This window comes from Martes martes (genome assembly GCF_963455335.1).
Source record: "Martes martes genome assembly, chromosome: 1".
Classification (NCBI taxonomy): Eukaryota; Metazoa; Chordata; class Mammalia; order Carnivora; family Mustelidae; genus Martes; species Martes martes.
The window spans coordinates 67,326,764-67,346,072 of record NC_137888.1 but is presented as its reverse complement, the minus strand read 5'-3'; the positions used below and the strand labels follow the sequence as shown (position 1 = coordinate 67,346,072).

At 38.0% G+C, this 19,309-nt stretch overlaps 1 protein-coding gene across 2 annotated transcripts in view; it reads right to left on the bottom strand.

Moving 5' to 3' along the window:
* Positions 1-19,309, bottom strand: part of RASA2 (RAS p21 protein activator 2) — a 127,115-nt gene that overhangs the window by 88,614 nt on the left and 19,192 nt on the right. For both annotated transcript variants that reach the window (XM_080815402.1, XM_080815403.1), the window contains exons 2-3: positions 13,526-13,643; positions 6,751-6,854 (exon numbers count right to left, since the gene is read on the bottom strand). In XM_080815402.1, the coding sequence (XP_080671528.1) occupies positions 6,751-6,854; positions 13,526-13,643 (222 nt within the window). The remainder of the gene's footprint in view (positions 1-6,750; positions 6,855-13,525; positions 13,644-19,309) is intronic.

Below are 19,309 nucleotides of genomic sequence, written 5' to 3'. Positions count from 1 at the left end.
GATGAAAAAGGACCAGAAGACAAACAAAGTCTGGCAGATAGTCAACAACAGCAGTTCAGTCAACAGCAAAACTCTGAGGACTTAGGACATAGAGTTTAGGTAGATACCTTTTGTTCTCTGTGCTCACAGTCCAGTATATCAATGGTCTCCAATAAATCATACTTCCTTGGTCTATGCCACTGTGTGGTCCCCTCTACCACAGACTCTGGGTTTGACCATGTCATTTGCTTTTGCCAAATGGGACATCAGCAAATGTGATGCAAGCAGAGATCTTAATAAACACGTGTGCAGTAGGGTTCAGCCTCTTAAAACACTAATATCTGGTGGAAAGGAAGAGCCAGGTAATATCCAGCACCAGCCATGAGACACAGGAGGCAGGCCATTCAGTTCAGTCAATCTCCCAGATAACTGTGCATCGGTGACCCCAGGTGAGACCAGCTGAGCTCAGCCCAAAGTGACAACCCTCAGGATCATGGCCAAATAAATGGCTGATGTATTAAGCCACCAAATACTGGAATGGTTTGTTATGTAGCAATAGATAACTGATACTGACCCTATGCAAATGGATATGAAAGTGTAGTCTTAGGCAATTTTTAAACAGTAAGTTTGACTTCAGAGCTAAATGCCAGCAAAATTACAAATTAAGGAGTTGGAAAAGACCTGAGCAATCTTAAACTCAGCCTTATTTTACAGATGAACCAGGCCTAAGAAGGTAAAGTTATGTGTTTAAGGTCACACAGCTAGTAAATGACAGAGTCATGAATGGAATTCAGGTCTGATAACCCAGTGAAATTCTCTCATACTGTTATGAACCAAGGGTAAAGAAAAAAGTTGCCAAAGTCTACTAAGATAACCACAGTTTAGTTGTCTGAGAGAGTGTGTCTCTCTTAAACTAAAACACCTAGGAAATACACATAAGGTAAAATATATGTTTTAATTTTCACATTATTAGTCTCACTGGAAATGGAAACACATTCCTATATAAAGTTTTTCTCTTCTCTTTTTCTTTCAAGAGAAGACACTATACCTTAGGACAATATGTCATTTGGTATTTTTGCAACTTCCTTTTTTTTTTTTTTTAAGATTTTATTTATTTATTTGACAGAGAGAAAGAGATCACAAGTAGGCAGAGAGGCAGGCAGAGAGAGAGGGGGAAGCAGGCTCCCCGCTGAGCAGAGAGCCTGATGCGGGGCTCAATCCCAGGACCCTGGGACCATGACCTGAGCCTAAGGGAGAGGCTTAACCCACTGAGCCACACAGGTGCTCCATTTCCTATCTTTTTATTGCATAGTTCCTAGGTCTCAAGTTTTTGTTTTTTTCTTTTTTTTTTTAGGTCTCAAGTTTTTAACTGATCTATTTAATCGGGTTTTTGCACTAACTGCCTGGCATATGAAGATGCCTCATATAAAATATTATGCCCCATATTGTTAAGTTATTACTTCTAGGAAGGGGAGGGAGTCAGTCGTCAAAATTAATTAGGATTATCTGTAATACCACAACAAAAAGAAAAAAATTCATATATTACTTATTCAATTAAAAATTAAAAACAAGGGGCGCCTGGGTGGCTCAGTGGGTTAAAGCCTCTGCCTTTGGCTCAGGTCATGATCCCAGGGCCCTGGGATCAAGCCCCACGTTCAGGCTCTCTGCTCAGCGGGGAGCCTGCTTCCCCCCTCTCTCTGCCTGCCTCTCTGCCTACTTGTGATCTCTGTCAAATAGATAAAATCCTCAAAAAAAAACTATATATTTTTTATTTCATTTTTTTCAGTGTTTCAAGATTCATTGTTTACACACCACACCACTGCTCCATGCAATACATGCCCTCCTCAATACCCACCACCAGGCTCATCCATTCCCCCCATCACCCTTCCCGCCCAAACCCTCAGTTTGTTTCTCAGAGTTCAGTCTCTCATGGTTTGCCTCCCCATCTGATTTATCCCAATTCACTTTTCCTTTCCTTCTAACATCCTCCATGTTATTCCTTATGCTCCACAAGTAAGTAAAACCATATGATAACTGACTTTCTCTGCTTATTTCACTCAGCATAATCTCCTCCAGTCCCGTCCATGCTGATACAAAAGTTGGGTATTCATCCTTTCTGATGGCTCCATAAGATTCCATTGTATATATGGACCAGATCTTCTTTATTCATTCGTCTCTTGAAGGGCATCTTGGTTCTTTGCAGTTTGGTGATTGTGGACATTGCTGCTATGAACACTATGGCCCTTCTTTTCACTACATCTATAGGTTTCGGGTAAATACCCAGTAGTGCAACTGCAGGGTCATAGGGTAGCTCTATTTTTAATCTTTTAAGGAATCTCCACACTGTTTTCCAAAGTGGCTGCACCAAGCTGCATTCCCACCAACAGTGTAAGAGGGTTCCCTTTCTTCACATCCTCTCCAACACTTGTTGTTTCCTGTCCTGTTAATTTTGGCCATTCTAACTGGTATAAGGTGGTATCTCAATGTGGTTTTGATTTCAATTTCCCTGATGGCTAATGATGATGAACATTTAAAACTGTATTTGACCAGCACACATTCTCAGATCTTCTTAAGTTTGAAAGATGTTCTCTCAAGTTCAAATTTCACTTTCAGAAAATGATACGGCACTGTTTAATCTACAATTTGGCAACTAAGAGTTAAAAATAGTTGACTGAACCCAATTTTCAATAGCTCAGATTTTTTTTAAAAAAGCAACAACCCAACTTTATGAGTTAACGACAAAAGAAAATGTTAAACTACAAAAACATAAAAATTCATAAATGAAAACCATTTTTCAACTTTAAAGGGTACGTACAAATTGAGTTTACTTTGACTTTCCTATGTGTAGAAGGGGAAAAAAATGCTATTAAAAGTAGATATTTTCTCTCTTAATGAAAGTAAACTTATTTCCAAACAAAAGTTCTCACACCAAATTATGGCTTTCTGCTACCACTCCACAAAAAACAGTCAGTTAAGCAGCTGCCTTCAGCTCAGGTCAGCAGGGAATCTGCTTCTCTCTCTGCCTCTGCCCCTTTCCCCCACCTCCCTACTTGTGCTCTCTTTCTCTCTCTCAAATAATAAATACAATATTTTTAAAAAAGAATTGTCTCTTACTTAAAATTTTTTTTATTTAAAGTACGACTGACTTTTACTTTAAAAACCAAAAGCAAAGCACAGGGGAATTTTTGGAAATCAAAACAATAAATCTCAACAAAAGGCCTTTTCAACAAATACTGTATTGATGACTATAACATGAAATGCAAACAATGAAAATTACAAAACATTTTCTTAAGAAGACATGATAATCAGAGAGACATACTCTCAAAGGTCGCTCATAATCACCAAGAGCCTTTATCCAATCCTTATCCTGCTCTATCTCTCTCTAGCTGTTGACATTAAAAAATCTCCTGGCCTTCTGAGATATGAATCTCTCCTCCCTTCCTACCCTCCTAATAAACTTTATCGGCCTTCACTGAAGCCTCATTTTCCTGGCATTTTCCTTATCTGCTTCCAGGGCAATTTCATTCATTCCAGCAGAGGTTTCAAGTATCGCTTAATGCTGACGACTCTCATATTCACCTCTCCTGCTCTTCTCTCTAAGCCTCAGATCTGTATTTCCAACAGTCAACCAACGTGTCCACCAGGATGTTTCCCAGGTAATACAAGTTTAACTTGTTTGAAATCAAAGTCATCCTCGCCTCTTCTCACCACCCTCCCCCAAAGCTGAACGGTCCTGTGTTTTTTTTTTAATCCCAGTTAATGACAGCCATAGAAACAAGACCATTTTTAACTCTTTCCTTTCTCCCATCCCCTTCTCCCCTTATAGTCCCTAAAGCATACCTGCAGCTCCTCCACTGAAGTACATTCCTTCATTTGCATTCAAACTGCTATTGCCCTTTGCATCTCATTTGATAATATCCTCCCTGACTCTAATCTCTCTAAACCATAAACTACAGATTACATACGTAAAGTGTGTGTATATATAGTTTAAAAGAATATATATAGTTATATGTAATTACAAATATATACATTTTACATGTGTAATCTACAGACACTGAGTTTGGACTTTGGCAGGTACCATTGTATGACACAGAAGTTGTTAAACCATGAAAGTATTCATGTATATATAGTTACATATAATTTTTAAGAGGTTTCTCATTCTTAAAAGGCCCAGCACTATGTCCTTAGACAACCTTTAGGGTCCATCACAAATTGTCTCCAGTTTATATTCCCTGCTTCAGTTCTACTGCCCTCTTCCTAAGTAATATTATATATTCCAGCAGATACACCACGAACATTTTTCTCCTCTAATTCTGCTAATCCCTTTTACCTGGAAATTTCTTCCTTTTCCTAAGTATAAGTAGTCTGTTAATCCTCCACCAAACGAGATTACCTGTTCTCCGTGCTCCCAAGTACTGTTCAGACCTCCAGCACAGATCCAATTAAAACAAATTAGAATTACAGTACAAGTGTGCCTCTTCGATAGCCTGGGAATGAGTCTTATTCATTTTAGTATTCCCATCCTTTATATGGCACACAGAAGTGTTTGTAAATGGTTGTTTAATTGACTTGAGGATGGGGGCTCAGGGGTGATTCATAATTGAGGGTTTTCTAAAGAGACAAGAGTCTGCATATAAATAAAACGTCAAAAGAAGAAATACAACTAGGAAAATACAAAGTTATTAAATTGTATTTTCCTTGGCTTTCAATAAGTTGAATAAGCAATCTAAAGAGTCAAAATTGACAGAGAGGCAGATAAAGATTCAACACTACCAAAAATGCCTTTTGTGACAAAGAAAAAATACTTGTTATGTATACAGCTGACAAAAGTTAACATATTTAACAAATAAGTATGCAATACAACAAAATCCACCCAAATGAAAAATGGACATAAGAATGAAAAACTAGTTCATAGAAGAAAAATGTTAAAAGACTAATAAACATATGAAAAATTCCTCAAGTTCACTGATAATCAGAAAAAGACAAGTTAAAAAATACTATTTTTCACCTATCAAATTGCAAAAAAAAATTTTCAATGCTAATATCCAAGAATAACCAAGGTATGGCAAAATGGTTATGCCCTTGTCATGTTTGGGAGAATTTAAATTAGTAAAGTATTTCTGGGGGCCAATGTAAAAAATAGAGAAGAAATGTTAAAAATTATTCATACCCTTTAACTCAGTATTTTTACTTCTAGGAATTTATTCTAATAAAAAGAGACATGCAAAAGTGTATGCAAGAAGGATGTTCATAGCAACACCATTAAGAGTACCAAAAATCTCAAAACATAATTGTTCACCAACAAAGAAGTAGCTCAAATAATACATTTCTTTTCAAAGGCTATTATTTAACAAATATTTTTGAAAAATACTATGACAGGGGAATAGGATCGTTAGATGAAAAAAAGGGAAAAGACTGAATAGTACAATATAATAATACAAATGCATAAAGAATGGAAAGAAATACATAAATTATTAACTGAAGTTATTTCTGTGCACAGTCACTACTAGTCACTAAGAACTTGTAATAGTTTTAGAATTTAAAAAAATATACTGTTTTTAAAGGTTATTTGACTTCCTCTAAAATGATTCTGACAGGGGCGCCTGGGTGGCTCAGTAGGTTAAAGCCCATGCCTTCCGCTCAGGTCAGGATCCCAGGGTTCTGGGATTGAGCCCAGCATCGGGCTCTCTGCTCAGCCGGGAGCCTACTTCCCCTGCCCCTCTGCTTCCCTCTCTGCCTGCTTGTGATCTCTGTCTGTGAAATAAACAAATAAAATCTTTAAAAAATAAAATAAAATAAAATGATTCTGACAAACTTCAAAAAAGGCTTGTCAGAAAAATGTATAAGCAAGATTTCGATGATTTAAAAAGAAAGAAGCAGTAAGCAGAAGAAGGAAACAAACTACTTCTTAAGAAGTTCAGGAGCAAAAGTGGAAACAAATTAGGTGGTAGTTAAGAGGACAAAGTCAAATAAAGCTTAATCATTTAAACTGTGGAAGACTTAAGTATATTTCAAATCAGAAGAGAGAGAGATAGAGATGACAGAATTCATGATACTAAAAAGTGAGAGGATAAGGCAAGTAAATTATAGACCTCTACCATGTTTTATTAAAATCTAGACACTGGAGCAAAGACCATGAATGTGACACATACGTGTCCATTTCCCTTTGTTCTACTACACGCCCACAGATCACACCCCAGCCTTAGACAATTATTTAAGAAACAGAGTTAATGATCACCAACACAGCCAGAGAGAAAAACACATGTCTAGATTAAAGCGATTTATTACTTCATCAGAAAACCTTGAAAAATAAATGTTCTTTGGGGGATCAAACACTGTGATCTTTGGTAAAAACACTCTTTGAAGCATTCAGCAAATACTTACCAAACATCTATTAAATGTACTGCACTCTGTGAGTGATAATCTCTACCTTCATAAATATCATGTTCAACTAGAGAGTCCAGATATTAAACAACAAACTGATGAACGAGTGTCAAGAGTACTATGGAAAATGCCCCATCAGGTATTTTGGAAACATATGAATATGACACCATGATGGGGGGCCAGGAGAGATCAGTCAAGACACTTCCAAAGTGTTACTGCATCTGAGCATACAAATTAAAAATAAGATTCACAAATGAACTTGAAGACTAGAGAAAAGGATTAGAAATGTTGAGCATGTACTACTCTGTTTTCAACACTTTATACTTAGTGAAAAAATGAATATAAACACCAATGCTGTGATTAAAGATAATTATGACTAGTACATACCTATACGAAGATCTCTTTGTAAAACATTCTTATCGTAAACATAGAAAGACAAATACTGGAAAGTTCTTGGAATCTCAAAGTAAAATTCTTCACTGAAAAATGGGCTAGAGAGAAAAGAAGAAAGCTCATTAAATTTAAATCTGACAGTTTCTTCATATAGTATTTTCAATGAAATAAATCACAGACTAAAACACCATAGGGAAAAGTTTCAAAAGCTGCACAATTATTCTCTAGGCTGTTTCAATTAAATCCTGTACAAACTAAGGTGAACTCTGAGAGGACCTCAACTGCCAAGTTAAGCTTTTTGAATAGTTTTTCAGGAGTCCTAAGTACAGAAGACCCAGTTATTACCTGGGGTCATAGTCACCCAAAATGGACACAAATGAGAGCTCAGGACAGTGTCATTCACACCTTCATCATCTCAGAAATATGTATAGCTACATTAATCACAATAATACATAACACAAATGGGTAATGTTTCGTAAAGCATTTTATTTCAAAATATTTTTAAGAAATTAAAACAGGTCTTAAAAAAACAGGTTTTTAAAAAATCAACTTTATTAAGGTATAAAATACATGTAATAAAATCTAATTTAAATGACTGGGGTGCCTGGGTGGCTCAGTCAGTTGAGCATCAGTCTTGGTTTATGCTCACATCATGATCTCCAGGTCATGAGATCAGCCTGCATCAGGCTCAGGAGCTGGGTGTGGAGCCTACTTGAGAATCTCTCTGCCTTTGCCTCTCCCCTTGCTTACTCATGTGTGTGCTCTCTAAAATAAAATAAATAAAATCATAAAAAAAATGAAGTACAGAGTTTAACGATTTCATAAATTTATAAGCCTGTGTTGCTTCTATCCCAATCAAGATATAGTAACATTTCTATCTCCCCATAAAGTTCCCTTATACTACTCTGCAGTTACCCTGCCATGTCCGCCACAGGCAACTAGCAATCTCATTTCTACTATATAGATCTGTTAAATAGTAGGTACTCTTGTGCCTAGCTTCTTTACTCAGCTTAACAACCATGAGACTTTTCCATTTTGTTATGTATATTAATAGTTCATTTGTTTTAATCGCTGCATAACATTCCATTCATGAATATTCTACAATCTGTTCTCCTAGTAGTCACGTTTCTGGTTTGGGGTACTAAATATAAAGCTGCTATAAATATGTTTATACAAGGCTTTTTCTGAATGTATGTTTTCAATTCTTTTGGGTAGGTAACTAAAAGAGTGGAATTGCTAAGTTAAAAGGTAGGTGAGGGACGCCTGGATGGCTCAGGCGACAGTGTCAGGTGACACTGGTTCAGTGTCTGCGTTCAGCTCGGTCACGATCCCAGAGTCCCAGGTCCGGCTCCCTGCTCAGCAGAGCGCCTGCTTCTCCCTCTGCTGCCCTACTAGTGCTCTTTCTCTCGCTCTCTCAAATAAATACCATCTTTAAAAAATAAAAGGTAGGTGAATTTTTAATTTATAAGAAACTGTCGAACTGTTTTCCAACATTTGTACACCAAACAAATGTGTACCATTTATGCTTTTACCAGCAGTGCAGGAGAGCTCGTTATTCCATATCATCGTCAACAACTTCTACTGAAAGTCTTTAAAATTAGCCACTTTACTGAATGTGATATAAATTTTTACATCTGTGTAATCTCTACCCCAATCAAGATACAGAACATTTCTATCTCCCCAGACAGTTCCCTTGTGAAATCACCTCCATACTGTCACAGGAAGCAGCGATCTGATTTCGATCACGACACATTATGTTCAAGAATCTATAATGACAGAAATGATTTTAAACTGCATTTCCTTGATGACTGATGAAGATGAATATTTTTTCATGTGCTTGCTGGTCATTTGTATATATATTCTTTGGGGAAATATCTGTTCATTTTTCCTGCCACTTTTTAAAATTGGCTATCTTTCTTCTTATGGTTTTATTTTTGTTTTTAAATAAATTCTAGATGCAAGTCCTTTGTCAGAATATTTTCTCCTGTATCTTGCTGTTTCCATTTTCTTGACAGTGTCTGTTGAAGAGCAAAAGGCTCTGATTTTGAGGAAATCCAGTTTATCAATTTTCTTCTTTTATGACTAGTGATTTCTACATCCAGAGTAAGAAATCCTTGCCTATGCCCAAGCTAAGATTTTTTCCTATGAAACAAGTCATTTTTAGATGTTTAAGAATGTATTTTGATGTTTAGATTCTATGAAGACATGAATCTCTAAAGTGCTAGTAAATATCTTTTGTTAACAGCACCTTTTTCCTGAGAATGTTTAAAGAACTAAAGGATACTTTGAAAATGTCACCATAAAATGCAATCTCTTTAGGATGTCTCGACTTAAAAACAAGCTGAAATGCAAAGAAAAATACCCTTACAGAAATTATTTCTAATCTTGTCCAGAAAACAGTTAACTGAGCTTTTAGTTGTTTCCAATGCCTGGTCAACTCTTGTCAATTTATTTTTTACTTCAAATGTAATCAAAATAAACTTTGAAAAGCTGGTCAGTCAATGGGGCACTTGGGTGACTGAGCGGGTTAAGCATCCCACGACTCTCAGTTTTGGCTCAGGTCACGATCTAAGGTCACAGGATAGAGCCCAAGCACAGGGCTCCAGGCTCCATGATCAGCACGGAATCTATTCCAGATTCTCTCCCCAACTCTCTCCCCACATGCACTCTAATAAATAAATAAATAAAACCTTAAAAAAAAAAGGTCTATCAAAATAACCAGAGTCCCCTAATTAATCTCAACATAAAAATTGACACAAAAACAACTACTACGCAAAGACATGCATGTTTAAGTATTTTTCTCCTTTGCATCATTTTATAAACAATTAGAAAATGGAGAATTTCCTTTATACATCACATGTACATAATCACATATTATTTTTATTTATTTTTTTAACTTATTTATTTATTTGAGGGGGGGACAGAGGGAGAGGGAAAGATGGTGTTAAGCAGACTCCATGCTGAGCATGGAGCCGGCCACTGGGCTCCATCTCACCACTCTAAGACCACAACCTGAGCCAAAACCAAGAGTCTGACACCTAACTGACTGCCACCCAGATATGCCTTAAATATTATTTTATTTTATTTATTTATTTGACAGACAGAGATCACAAGTAGGCAGAGAGGCAGGCAGAGAGAGAGGGGGAAGCAGGCTCCCTGCTGAGCAGAGAGCCCGACACAGGGCTCGATCCCAGAACCCTGGGACCACAATCTGAGCCGAAGGCAGAGGCTTTAACCCATTGAGCCACCCAGGTGCCCCTCAAATATTATTTTAAAAACAGATTCTAAAACCAAGTGAGAACACTACAGAATTATTCACTAAGTCATCTGGATCACTACATCACCACAATGTCGACAACCTACTCCCCCACAACTGGGCGCCCACATCTTTATATAATTAATTAATTAACTAATCAACCCACCTGAAGAAAACTTTTCAGTAGATTGGTAAGGAGCAATGACAAGACTTACACGGCTTTAAAAACAACATTCTATTGCTATCACTGACATATGATCATGCACATGACTCCTAAGGAAATTCCTGGCATGGGGAAGAAAAGCACTGGGCATAAGCAGTATTGCTGTTTCTCAGTTTGTTTATATACCACTCACTTTTTAAAAGGATTTGAGGTAAAAATGTAAAGCTATAGATTCTATATGTTACCCTTCCTTACCCGTTATGAAAACTCTATATCCAGACTACCTATAAAAACTGTAATATCCAGAACCCATAAAGACCTAAATGGTATCTACTGACTCTTGACTTGACAGCTTATCGCATTAAAGGAAGAAAACACTGACATGAAAGCCAGGTTAGCAAGGCATACTCTTTCACCTTATTCTGCAAGGAAAAGTGCTAGGGGAAACCTAGAATCCAAGAAGCACCTAACTATAACCTAAGATAACCATGGTTAATCTTAGAATATCTTCCAAGTTGCTAAGTATCTAAAAAAATAACTTAAGATGGGTAAGAATTATTATTTTCACCATCTTTTCCCAACACAAACATCTAGAAAAGCAAGGGTTTAAAAAAGAAGAAGCTAATTTTAGTCACTAATTTACAAAGCTACATATTAGAAACTACCACATGTATTCAATTTATGGACAATTACTAGCTTTGTATATCACTGATTTTTGTGTGATATGGTATCAGTGTACACTGAGTAACAAATTGAGATTGAGACAGTTTCAGCTTCCAATCTCTGTTTTGCTCCTAACTTCCTATATTATATGCACAAATTATTCAGCCTTTTGGTGACCCAGTTTCATCATGTATAACATATAAATAACAACAGAATTCTAAAAAAACAGGGACAGGTGATTTATGACTAAAGATGTGAAGTGTACTACTTCAAATTTTGGGGGGCTATTAAAGTATTTTCAGCTTTATACAATGTCTTTCCTCTGAAGAACACTACAGACATTCAAAATTACAAACACTGACAATAAAGACACAAAGGGAAAAGTTCCAGAGGGGGAAGAAAAGGGGAGAAGTATAATGAAAAAAGATTATGAGAAAAAGAGCATCAAAAAATAAATTCCCAAAACGCAATTTAAAGGAGTCATGACACTCAGTACTTCATCCACCACATGTTCATTCCAACAACTCCCCACTCCCTTGTTTTGACTCTTATCTCTAATCAAGACCACATCCTGCCAGCACAGCTCTGTGCTAGAATTATGTCCACAAACACTATTACAGGGCAGAGGTGGCACACTTCAATTTTATGAATTAGAATTTACTAGGATACTGAGTGCTATTACACTTTCAAAAGATGAGAAATTTTCCCAAGAATCCATTCCCTTACAATGCCCTACTTCAGTGATTTGTATAACTTTAAGAAATATTTTATTCTCAAGAGAAATAAAACAATGATGTACTCTGAGAAAAGTTCAAATGAATAGGCAAAATTTAGCCTAGAGAACAAACTGAGGTATATGATAATTGTTTTCAAAAACTTGAACGATATCATGTCAAATATGGTTTGAGGTGTTCTCCAGAAATCCAAGGGATAGAATTAGCAACAATTAAAAGGAAGGTATATTTTGAGGCAATGAAAAGCCACATGAAAGGAAGCACTGCATCTATCTTGCTCTCATGGATGTATGAATAAAAAGCACCCAACAAGCTCTTGGCACATAGTAGGTTCTCCGTTTTATAGATATTAACTGACTAAATGTAAGAACTGTCTTAAGAGTCAGAATAGTTTTTTTTTTTTAAAGATTTTATTTATTTATTTGACAGACAGAGATCACACGTAGGCAAAGAGGCAGGCAGAGACAGAGGAAGGGAAGCAGGCTCCCCGCTGAGCAGAGAGCCTGATGGGCATAAGCAGTATTGCTGAGGACCCTGCCCAGGACCCTGAGATCATGACCCAAGCCGAAGGCAGAGGCTTAACCCAATGAGCCACCCAGGTACCTCAAGAGTCAGAATGGTTCTAAAACCAAATAGGATGCTCAGGAGGCAATGAACTCTGATCACTGGAATGGACGTTATTAAGATGACTGCTTGTCAGAAGGAACCAAGTGTAAGACAGTTGATTAGTCCAGTTCAATAAACATTAAGGCTCCTTCAAACACTGAGATTCTGTAATTCTAAAAACAAATCCAGAATGGAAAAGAAAAGTTTCAGGTAAAAAGAAGTCTTTTTTTTCTTTTTAAAAACCTTCATTTTATTTTATTTTTAATATTTTATTTATTTATTTGACAGGCAGAGATCACAAGTAGGCAGAGAGGCAGGCAGAGAGAGAGAGGTGGAAGCAGGCTCCCTGCTGAGCAGAGAGCCCAATGTAGCATTTGATCCCAGAACCCTGGGATCATGATCTGAGCCAAAGGCAGAGGCTTTAACCCACTGAGCCACCCAGGCACCCCATTCTATTTTATTTTAAAGTAGGCTCCATGCCTAGTGGGGTCTGAACTCTCGATCCCAAGATCAAGAGTCACTTGCTCTACTGACTGTGCCAGCCAAGTGCCCCAGGCACTTTAAAAAAAATTTTTTTTTATTAACACATAATGCATTATTTGTTTCAGGGGTACAGGTCTGTGAATCATCATTCTTACACAATTCACAGCACTCACCATAGCACACACCCTCCCCAATGTCCATCATCCAGCCATCCCATCCCTCCTACCCCCTTCCCTCCAGCAGTCTCAGTTTGTTTCCTGACATTAAGAGTCTCTTATGGTTTGTCTCCCTCCCCAGTCCCATTTTATTTTTCCCTCCCTACCCCCCAAAACCCCCATCCCCCCTCAAATTCCTCATATCAGTGAGATCATATGATAATTCTCTTTCTCTGACTGACATATTTCACTAAGAATAATACCCTCTAATTCCATCCACGTTGCTGCAAATAGCAAGATTTCATATTTTTGATGGCTGCATAGTATTCCATTAAACACACACACACACACACACACACACACACACACACACACACACACACACACACTTCTTTACCCATTCATCTGTTGATGGACATCTAGGCTCTTTCCACAGTTTGGCTACTATGGACATTGCTGCTATAAACACTGGGGTACATGTGCCCCTTTCAGATCACTACATTTGTATCTCTAGGGTAAATACACAGTAGTGCAATTGCTGGGTCACAGGGTAGCTTATTTTCAACTTTTTGAGGAACCTCCATACTGTTTTCCAGAGTGGCTGCACCAGCCTGCATTTCCCCAACAGTGTAGGAGGACAATCTGGAAAATGTATAAAATTTATTAATCAATACATATCTATGAAAGATAACATCAATTTTTTACAAACCTTAAAGACTTTTCAACAACCTGGGTACGATAAACTTCTTCCTGATCCAAATTTATGGTGCAGAAACAATCTCTCATTTTGTTGGGTCCAAGATACGGCAATAAGTTTTTTGCTTCACCTGTTGACAGAAAAATTGAAACTGGTGTTAAGTACCACCAAATGCTTCATGCTAAACCTTATATAGGATGAATTCAATCCAAAAGAACATGGAAGATACAGCGCACACATGAACACAAAACCCCAGTGATTAGAGAAAAAAGGTGATAAACTTGGTCCAGTGAGACTGAAGAGCTGTGTGTAAAGGGGAGTGTGAGGTCCTATTACATCATGGTTTCCCTGCTTTGAGAAAGGGCAATGCCCCTCCTTGTGCTCTCCAGCCCAATCACCAGCCACCTCAAGGACTTGACTTCACAATTAATCCCTTTCCTTTATCATCATTAATTTTCCTCACTAGTGGATCACTCCCATCAGCATATAAAAAAGCTTTCACTATTTCCCAATTTTAAAAAAAGCACAGAGAGAAAAAAACTCCCTTGACTCCTCCTCCCTTGTGGCATCATTCCATTTCTAGACTCCCTTTCATAGCCAATCTTCTGAAAAGCAATAATTTCTAGACACATTGTCTCTAATTTCTCACCTTCCATCCATTCTTCAGCCCTCTCCCCAGTCAGCTTCTAACTCTATGATGACATGGCAAATGCTCTAGTGAGGGATGCCAATGCTTTCCACGTTGCCAAATCCAATGACCATTTCTCTGTCCTCATCATACCTGATCTGGAGGCCCTATTCAAGTAAAAGTGAATACTAATATCCCTCCTTCTAAATGCCCTTTTCTTGGCTCCCACAATACAGTATTTCTGGCACTCCTCCTATATCCCTGGCCCTCTGCCTACTTCTTTCCCTCCTCACCTCTAAATGTTGCAATGCTTCACGGCTCGGTTCTGGACCATTTTCTTCTCTTCTTTCCCTGTGCAAACTCCTTCAGTATGGTGTTAATGCTGATGCCTCTTAGGTCTGCACTTCCAGGCCTAATCTCTTCTCCTCACCACTAGACATGAATATCCAACTGCCTCCTTAGATATCCAGTAGGTATCTCAAATTTAACAAGTCCTAGACAAACCATCTGATTTCCTCCCCTAAAACATGCTCTTCCCCCAGTCTACCATTATCTTCCTCTCTTTTTCTCATCATCCTCCCCAAACCTCCCCCCACCAGTAAATCCAGCAAAACTCCAAAAATGTATCTCAAATCCAACCACTTCTCCTTGCCTTCACTGGTATCCCCCTACAACCCACTCTCCACCGGAGTGACCATCTAAACATATTCTTTAGGGCATTCAGTCCCCTGCTCCAAAACCATTCCATTTCACTTAGAATATAATCCCATTTCTAAATTCCTGTTTTCATGGTCTACAATGCTTCACTGTCCTCTCCTCTCTAACCTCTTTTCTTCCCACTCTCCTCAGTGTTCACCCTCTTTCCATTCATCACCATGCCAAGTTCATTCAAGCTTAGGGCTTCTGCTTGAAATGCTCTAACCCTACAACCTGACATGGCTGGCTCTGCTTACCACAGGTCTCAGCTTAAGTGTCACTTCCTCAGAGAAACCTTCCCTGATTATTCTGTCTCAAGCAGATAATCCTGCTGCCATACTCTATTTCTCTGTTTTCTTGACAGCATTCATAACTACACAAAACTAGTAATTTCTGCATATTTATTTTCTGCATCTCTCATTCTTGCGGCCTGAAAACTTGTTAATCACCAAAATCTGAAATCGTGACTGTCATACAACAGACACTTGAGAAATATTTCTTGAATGACCATTAAGGAAGGTAGTAAGTCTAGTTTTGAAGTTCTTATGAGATGCTCATGGGCCAAAAGCACACAGAAAAATGTGTGCTGAATTCAGACTCCAGTGTACTCAATTAGGAAAGCAAGGCAGTTGGCATAAGCATTGCCCTAAGAATCACGAAACTAACATTCCTGCTTTACCTCTATTACGAAGTGGCCAAATGGCTTCAGACAAATCACTTAAGCACAGCTTTCCTGAGGACAATTTGGGCTAGATAAACTTGAGTCTCTGTCTGCTTATCAACTTTAAAACTAAAGGCCATTTAAACCAATGTATTTTAACAAAGCCTAACAGAAACTTAAGAAGCACCTATGAAAAACTCAATAAACCATTTTTTTATTACAATGAGAAAGTCAGTGAAAGACAAGACACTCATTAAGTTTGTCATTGAGAGATTTTTAAAAAATCAAGTTACCACTTAAAAAGAATAAACATACTATATTCAACTCAAATCAAAATCAGGAATCTTTCAAATGACTCAAAAATTGACAATATGGGTTGGCCTTTACAAATAAACCAGTTTCCAAACAGGAAAAACTAATATTTATTTGAATTTATATCCATCATTCTCCTCTTCCTAAAAGACTACATGTTCCTTCTCTTATTCAAATCTGATTCCCTTGCTCTCATTCCACAACACTGTCCACCAACTCAGTTTTCATTACTCTCAACCTTCTTCTCCTTTAAGTCTTTTTTCTTTGATGTCTCTTCTCTGTATAATCCAAAGTGTTGTTGTTTTTTTTAAACCCAAAACCCCACTAGGTCACCATAAAGGGCCTAGAATGTAAACAAATTAAGAATTAAATCATAATAAACATGCTCTATATCTAATGAGGGAATCTGGAACACTAAATCACTGCCCTTGAACAGGTTCCCATTTCATTCACATTAAGTGCAGCGTGAGAAAACCACATTGTATAAATGTATACCTATTCTACCACCCACCTTTTTAAGGGGGATATAACAGGGATTATTTTGTGTGCAGAACCCAATGAACCTGCCATTATCAGATATTTACTTAGAATAAGTAAAAACATAAGGTCTATGTAATATACGAAACACACTCAACATTTCCTGTAAAAGTTTTCATGATCTGTACTCATTGAATACCTGTCACTAAGCTATGTTTAAATAACCTACACTGAAGGTGAATTCATCTAATCAATGCCCAGTTCACTAATCATACAAATATGCTGATAAAGTCAGCTACCAACACTTTAAACTATAGTAATTAACTGGCACTTTATAAAAAACATAAATCAAAATAGTTAACTGCCACTCAATACAAAAATAATTGAAAGTGAAATAATGAACGGTTAGAGAATAAAAAACGGTGCACTCATTATATCTCTAAGCAGAAAGAGATTATCTTAATAGTGCACACTTTACATCAAGCTACACAGAGACAGAAGTGAGGAACTCTGAAAGGCTGTACTTGTCTCATATGTGGTATTTGCATAGGGCCTCCCCTATGTTCTAATGGAAGGAAGGGAAGGAGGAAGGAAGGAAATACAACTACTGCTCCTTGAAAAACTTATTCTATAACCTCTGCTCCAATCCTTTCCTTCCTACTCACAGCCTGAACCTACAATTTGGCGTCTGATTCTAGTTCTTTACTAGAACCTTCAAGAACACTAATAATTTTTTTTTAGTATTTTATTTATTTGAGAAAGAGAGCACACATGCAAGCAGGGGGAGGGGCAAAGGGAGAGAGAATCTCAAGCAGAATCTGTGCTGAACGTGGAGCCTGAGGCCAGGCTGGATACCACCACCCCAAATTCATGACCTGAGCTAAAATCAAGAATTGGACGCTTCACTGACTGAGCCACCTAGGGTCCCCTAGAATGATAACAATATTAAGTACCACCAAATCAAAGACTGCTGTCAGTTCCTACCTTATTTGACCATGCTTCAGTGTTTAATAACACCAACCTTTCCTCAGTTTAAATGACTCATTCTAACGGTTTTGTTATTCCCCTTTTCAGACTTTTCATCTGCTACCAACACTTTAAATGTAAAGAAATTTTGGCATCCACAGACCACTATATTCATCACATAGGTGGAGCATGAATTTTAGACATTTTTTAATGTCATTATAAACAATAAAAATATAGTGAAAAACAAGTACTTAAAGGTTTCTCCACAATATTTGACAGTATTGTTATCTTTCTCAAGTTATCTATACAGACAATTTGATAATGGCTAGCCTTAAGGAGAATCAGGATCTGTATCTGTGGCAGATACGGTCGATCAGTGGTCATCATCCATTTCAACATGCTTTGGTATATGACTTCCTGTACCACAGAAACTAGAAAGCTAAAAACTACATTCCCCAGTCTTTCTTGTAGTTAGGGTTGTGGATATGATTTAAATCCACCAGTCAGATGCACTCGCTAGAAATCTGGAGAGCAGAAGAGAAGGGAAATTGTATTGAAGCTGCTGCTACTATTAAGCACGGCCATGGAGATAGACAAGTTTTGTTCAGTAGCGTTTTCTTAAGTCCTTCTATCCAGTCATAGGTTTCATGGACATCAAGAAGGGCACAAGGCATCCATTCTATCATACAGGTTGTGGCAGGTGTGGCTTGGCTCTAGAGGCAGCAATAGTGACGACAGCTTACTGATGAAGATGGCTACTTGCTGATGGCTGTTTCCTAATAGCGGCAGGTTTCTGATCACAGCAGAGGTGGCAAGGTTCTCAGACAAGCAGCTAAAACTTATAGCTTTCCAATTCTGCAGGTATCTTTCTGATCCTAAAAGAGACAGTAAACTCCCTTGGTAGCTCAGCTGCAATGTACCTTTAAAATTTCACTCATGAAAGTTCACATTAGAATCTGTTTCTTCAGTAAGAATTTCTAACAATTCTAACAATTCTAATTAAAAAAAAAACCTTCTTTTTTAAAGATTTTTATTTATTTGACACAGATAGAGAAAGAGAAAGAGCACAAGCAGGGGAAGCAGCAGGCAGAAGGACAGGTAGAAACAGGCTTCCCGCTGAGCAAGAAGCCCAATGCGGGGCTCGATCCAGGACCCGGGGATCATGACCTGAGCTGAAGGCAGACGCTTAACCTACTGAGCCAATCAGGCGACCCCCTCCCCAACCCTCCAAAAAACTTTTTTAAAGCAGGCTCCGGGACACCTGGCTCGCTCAGTGGGTTAAAGCCTCTGCCTTCGGCTCAAGTCATGATCTTGGGGTCTCGGGATCAAGCCCCGTGTTGGGCTCTGCTCAGCAGGGAGCCTGCTTCCCTTCCTCTCTCTCTCTCTGCCTGCCTCTCTGCCTACTTGTGACCTCTGTCTGTCAAGCGAATAAACAAAATTAAAAATAATAATAATAATAATAATAATTAAAAAAGCAGGCTCCATGCCCAGTGTGGAGCCCAACATGGGGCCTGAACTCACAAACCTGAGATCAAGACCTGAGCTGAGATCAAGAGTTGAATTGTTAACCAATTGAGCCACCCAGGCACCCCTAAAATCTTACTAAATCTCTTTCTGCTTGAACTAGCTACAGTTGATTCAGTAACCTAATCCTGACTGGTTTGGTTTCTTACCCTTTACCTCTTAACAAATTAGAAAATCCCATCTCACATTACTGGTCATCAGAGTTTGGTAAATCTTTCAGCTACATGTGCCAATCTGGATCAAACATGGACTCAGAAATTATAAAGCAATGCCTCACAGAAAACTACCTTTATTGTTCCATTACATGAACTGAATAGCACAACACACTCAAAAAGCGAATGCTTTGATTTGGGAAATGGAGACAAACGGATCTTAACTCTCTGTATTGTTGTATCTGCCTCTGAAAACATTTCATCATTTCCTCCTGCAGTATTTGGATGTGTTTTTTGAAAACATGCTCAATAATACAGTACCACATTCATGAATTTGGGAGTGCCAAATTCTCAATATTGACACCATATAGCCCATGTTG